Source organism: Phoenix dactylifera, chromosome 4 (assembly GCF_009389715.1).
Source record: "Phoenix dactylifera cultivar Barhee BC4 chromosome 4, palm_55x_up_171113_PBpolish2nd_filt_p, whole genome shotgun sequence".
Taxonomy (NCBI): Eukaryota; Viridiplantae; Streptophyta; class Magnoliopsida; order Arecales; family Arecaceae; genus Phoenix; species Phoenix dactylifera.
In genome coordinates, this window is record NC_052395.1 from 14,558,046 (window position 1) to 14,564,222 (window position 6,177).

Here is a 6,177-nt window from a genome sequence, read left to right on the forward strand (position 1 = left end):
GAACATCAATTCAACATGGAGAGACGTTGAACGCACTTTAAGTATCTCCAAGCAATGTCATGCGCCCAAACAAATATGTCACTTTCAATCTGAGGTGAACCAGATTAAATCCCATCAAAAGAAACCCAGAATCTTAAAAATCTCCCGTGAAATTCCAAGAATAGTACAGAAAAACAAGAATTCTCAACAGAGACAAGCTATGGCTACACAGATCACTAAAGAAATCGGAAAAGAATCAGAAAAAGAGAGAAGAAAAGCATGGAAACTACAGATAAACCAAAGAAAAAGAAGACCACCTGATGCGAGCTGCGAGGGAAGGGAAACCGAAGATTGGGGGAACCAGCACCATCGGCTGTGAAGAAAAAACTCAACAATTGCCCATCTGTCCCTCTCTCGCTCTCAATCTTTTCTACTGCTGGTGAAATTGGAAAGAGAGAGAGAGAGTGAGAGGAGGAACGGCGACATCCCCTGGCTCATTCTTCGGAATCCCGCTTTTTTCTCTTCAACTTGATTTTTTTTTTTTTAAATCACAAGCGATGAAAATATTGCGACTAGAATATTTTAAATCATTTTTGACACCTAAATGCGGCACGTGCAATAAACATTATTCTAACCCGTCCAACCCGATTTCTTTAGATTTCTTCTGCGACCTACAAAAGGCAAGGTCATACGTACGTATAATATTTCGGATATGTAATTATCGTGGAAATCCAGTAAATTTTGCAATCATGTCCGAACTCGACTTCTCCTCCTCACCAAGATTGTCCCCATCACCGCTCCTGCTTTAGAATCACCCTTGGACACAGCGCTCGAGTTCTTGGTGATGGAAGAGCTCGTTCTTGAAGACGAGTCTGGCCCGAACTCGCCTTCTTCTCCACACCAAGATCGTTCCCCTCACCGATCCAATCCTCTAGATCGCCATTGCCGACCGCTCCTGCTTTCGGATCGGCCTGGGAAACCGCGCTCGAGTTCTCGGTAATGGAAGAACTCGTTCTTGAAGACGAGTCTGGCCGAAATCGCCCTCTTCCCTTCATCAAGATCGTTCCCTCGGCGATCCGACGCCTTAGATCGCCATCTCCGACCGCTCCTGCCATAGGTTTACCCTAAGACGCCGCGTTCGAGTTCTCGATAATGGAAGAGCTCGTTCTTGAAGACGAGTGTGGCCGAAATCGCCCTCTTCTCCTCATCAAGATCGTCCCCTCGGCGATCCGATGCCTTAGACCTCCATTTCCGACCGCTCCTGCTATAGGTTCGCCCTCGGACGCCGTGCTCGAGTTCTCGATGATGGAAGAGCTCGTTCTTGAAGACGAGTCTGGCGCCGCCGGCGCGACGGTGGAGGAGGATGCCAGACTCCGGCGAAGCTCAGGGCTTTTGACGGTTCTTGATTCAGAGCAAGGATTTTGAATTCTTCGAGACCCAAACGGGGGCGAGGGAATGATGGTTTCGAGTCGCAGGACGGTACCCCCTCATATAGGGGTGGTTCTATATACACCCCCCCTATTGCTCAGGACACCCCCCAAAAATTAAAAAAAAATTAAATACTCTCTACACCCCCCATTTGCTAAGGACACCCCTAAAAAATTAAAAATTCCTAAATTACCCCCTACCCTCCCCACCCCCTCACCTAAATTGCTCTCTACACCCCCCAAACCCCCCCACCCCGCTCTTCCCCTCCAAAACACCCGCCGGCTTCTCCCTTCCGCCCAAAAAACCTCGCCTCAAGCACCTCGCCGGCGGCCAAACCCCCTCCGTCTCCCTTTGAACTGTTCCGCCCAAAGCACCTCGCCAACGCCCAAAACCCCCCCGTTCCCCCTTCTCCCTCTCGTCGCCGGCATTCTGTTCGGCTGCATAGAGCCGGACAGAACCCTTCTGTTCGGCTGCACAGTGCCGGACAGAAGCCTTCTGTTCGGCACTGTGCAGCCGAACAAAAGAGTTCGGTTGAGGGTTGCCGAACAGAAGGCTTCTGTTCGGCACTGTTCAGCCGAACAGAAGCCTTTTGTTCGGCGATCCAGTGCCGAACGGAGCACGAACCGTGAAAAAAAAAAATTTCGAAACAAGGTGGAACACGTACCTTTGCGGCCGATTCTTCGTCCCAAATCACTAGTTGCTTGTCCATGCTTCGAATGGGGCTTAAATCTCCTTCAAAGATCGCCTAAACGATGTAAATGGATCGAGGGATTTAAGGGGGGTTTGAGGGGTGTTTTTTTTTTTCTTTTCAAAACGAAACGGAGGAGGAGGAAGGGGGTGTACTGAGAAAATTTCAAGGGCAATATGGTAATTACACTAAAGGTTAGTTTGGGTATTTTTTTTTGGTTTTTGGGGGTGTCCTTAGCAATAGGGGGGGGGGGGGGGGGGGGGGTTGTATATAGAACCACCCTTCATATAGGATTTGCTTATAACGAAAGTAGCCCTCGGGTTTGAGTGTATTTACGCAGTGAACCAAGGAGTTCCCAGACGCACGCGGTATTTGATGACCGCTAATGGAGTTACCTTTATTATTTTTCTTCTTACATTTCGTTATCGACCATTGCTACGATGTCCACTGTGGAACCTGGAATGTCTTAAAATCCATCTTATGCTTCACTGTTTCTCCCACCAATATTCCACTACATTAATATCAGTAGATTTTCTAAGTGAAGGCAATGACTTTTAGGAGACATTTATAACAAAGAATCATGGCCTACCATCAAAAAAAATTTAATAATAATAATTATGACCATGAAGGCAAAGAGATGGTTGCATTGCAGAATATAAGGGACAGTGGCCTCATTGGTATAAAGAAACATACAATGATGCTTCAACAAGCCCTTCTACAATTTGCGCTTAACGATCGAATTAGAAGAAGCCAATTGGTACAGATCTTTTAGTATGCATGGAAACACATTTCATGATAGGCATCACACTGGAATTGCCTTTTTCTTTATGCCATGGGAGTTGCCTTCGAGGAGAATTTCCAGTGATCTAGTCTTCTTGTGCCGAACTCTACCAGCTTCTTTCAACAGAACTGCCAACCTATTCTTCTCATCATCTACAGCTGGATTGGCTGTCCCCAGCTTCTCCTCCCTGATCTCAACAAGATATTCCAATATTCGAATGGCATCATTCAGCCTGCACCGAAATTAGAAATATCAGAACATGAGATGAACTATGCATTAGTTTACTCATAGCATTCTACTATTTTAAAGAAGCAAGAGCACTCTTAAGTCTTAAAGCTAGAAGCAACCGATAACATTTGCACTATTATAAAGAAAAAAATGTTCGATGTCTTGTCATACTATCACGCACACTGTCTTGTTAAAGAGTAATATAACAGCCCATAGAGTAGCTTCCACAAAATAATGGATTCAGGAACTCCCTTGACTTTCTCAAGCATAAGGAAATATATCGCATAACATGGACTCATTCCTAACTAGAAACTTCCTACATGAAGTCCATTAGTCAATAAAAAATCGAGATTTAAATAATTACTTAAAATGCAATTGCAAGTAACTCTTCATTGATGAAAAGCTTATTGAGATATAAAGGATAAGTAGCAGGTCAGGAAACATCGCACTACATCTATAGGGTTCATATTTACAGAACTAGGTGGGACTAAACCAGTTGCCAGTATTACTTGCAAAATGTCAAAAGCTTATACTTCTTCAAATATTAAAATGATGCCAAGGTGTAAATCATTTACTTTAAAATTTTGATAAGCGATAAATGCCTGCATTTCGCATGCATTTTGGTAAGAAAACAAGTCCTTCAACTACTTCCTATATTCATTAAATCGTATGCGTTTGATTCCCTCAAAAAAAGAAGAAACAAAATAGTATGCATTTCATGATTAAGTTTGTCCATTACATTATCAGGTTATCTTAGTATGAAATTTTAAATCATCATAGTCCTAAAATTATCCTAGAATGATGGGATGCAGAAAGTGCATTCTAGCATGTAGAATCATGCAAAATTGTAATTGATTGGCTCAGGCTATATAGCAAATGGCATAATTTATTCTGAGCAACAAAAAAGTAAACAACACATTAAATCATTCCAAAGCATATCTAATGCATGAGATCAAACGAAGTAAACCTTCCCAAAGCATCATAGGTCCCTGCCAAATTGCTGTATACTCCCAGTGTATCCGGATGATATGGTCCATACTCTTGCTCTAAAATGCTCTTGGCTTCCTCAAACAGCTTTGCAGCTTCATTTATTTCATCGAGTTGCACGCATGCTAACCCCATTTGGTTCAGAGCAATGCCAAAGAAGGCAGACTTTTTCTTCCCACATGCTTGAAGTTTTGTGACCGAATTCTGGGAGGAGGCATAAGACTCGGAATAATCTCCGACGATATAATACAGTACTCCCATCTGAGCCTCAACTCCAGCAGCCTTGCTTTGCCGACCTGGCAAATCATTATAAATGTTAAGGGCACTCTGAAGCAACTTCAGTGCCATCTCATTCTCATGCATAGACGCACATATGGCAGAGACATCAGTGAGACCACTGGCAACTTCCTCAGGGGATGTCCCTGGGAGTGGGTTTCCATAGATCAGGAGAGCATTTTCACAGTAAGATCTTGATTCTCGGAATCTCCCAGTCTTCAAATACAAATCAGCAAGACGCACAAGGACAGAAGCAACCAATGGATGGTTCTCGCCTTTGGTGCACTTGAATACAGTAAGTGCTTTCTGGTAAGCGAACACAGCTTCATCATATCGAGCCAACGCTAGATAGGTCTCTCCTATGCTACAATCAACTGAAGCCACCTCTGCCTCCTGGCCATCGGACATCATCGCATACTCGCCATGACCAGATGCTCGAGGGCGGACTCATGGTCGCCTTTAGCATCACAAATGAGGGCCATGAGCCTCCGATCTGCCGTCTCCTCCGGAGAAGCGAAATTGCCTTTCTCTCTATGGATGTCAAGAGCCATCTGGCACAACCTTTCGGCCTCATCGAATTGCAGTGCTTGCACATGAGCTTCTGCCAGATACCGGCAAGTGTCGCCGACTCTTGGGTCTCTGTCACCCAATGCTAGCTTCTGAACCTCCAAAGCGCTTGTATAACACTGTATCGAGTTCTCTATCAGGCCCATGGTGGCATAAGTATCTCCCAAATGCATATACCCGGAGAACTTGGCAAGGGCATGGTCATGGCCATGTTCCAGAGATGGGATTTCAATCGACCGCTCTAGCACAGGGATTGCCATATCATACTGCCCCAAAGTGCAGTGGATTTCTGCAACAATATGAAGACTCATGACCAAGTTCAAATTGGGCTTCTTACATGCACATCTCTCAAATGACTTGGCTGCCCGAAGTGCAAGCTGTAGAGCCCTCCGAGGGCTTTCTCCCGAAGATATCACATCCCTTGCCTGCTTAAGCAAATAAGGACCAAGATCTGGGTGAGTTGGCTCCATCTTAGGGGAATCTTCAGTCCCATTCTTTAATATCGAGGCATCTTTAGTAGGAAAGCTTTGATATTTCTTCAGAGAAGTTGGTTCTGCACCAGGTTTTCTTACATTATTTCCACCTATTTCTGAGGATTCCAATGGCAATCGAGGAGGCCTTGCAGACTTCTTCCATGAAGCAGGAGAATTGGTGCTTGGAGAATGGACCTTACATGCATGCTCAAACTTCTTATCCGGCAAACCGTTATCCCCTCTCACAACCAAATCCTTCACAACTTCTTATTCCCATTAATGAGATGGTGCAACTCTGCATCACTTCTTGATTCAACACCAAAAGATCTAGAGCTCCGCTCTGAATTCGACCAACCACTAGAACTCTCTGAGCTCGTTGGAGATGGAGAAGCCCTCGTGGTTTTTATTGATGGAAGATTCTTTTTAATACGAGGGGAATTCAAGCCACGAGATGCCATATTCCCATCAACCACACCCATTATCGATCCAGGCATTGTAAGGCAAGGAGAAATTCACGATATTAGATGAAGAATTTGATCCAGTCAACAGAAAGAATTATAAACTGTGTCAACATTAAGATAAAAACAACCTTTATTAGAGAACAATTAGACCAGATAAAACCAAATTTAACCAAAAAGAAGAAAAAAAACAAAAGAGCAATGTCCCGGCTTCTGCTTGGGCAGCAAACTATACTTTTTTATGGAAACGGAGGAAGCGAATTACTCCCTCCCGTATTTAATGAGATGAAAAAAGAATGAGGGCAGCAAATT

General features: G+C 44.2%; 1 protein-coding gene across 1 annotated transcript; it reads right to left on the bottom strand.

Annotated features, from left to right (window-relative positions):
- Window positions 1-2,688: 2,688 nt before the first annotated feature.
- LOC120110502 (protein KINESIN LIGHT CHAIN-RELATED 2-like) lies at window positions 2,689-5,936 on the bottom strand. The gene is given in 3 exon segments (XM_039125621.1): window positions 2,689-3,108; window positions 4,072-4,780; window positions 4,783-5,936. Coding segments are annotated over 3 exon segments (1,542 nt in total). The 5' UTR covers window positions 5,405-5,936; the 3' UTR covers window positions 2,689-2,897.
- Window positions 5,937-6,177: the final 241 nt, after the last annotated feature.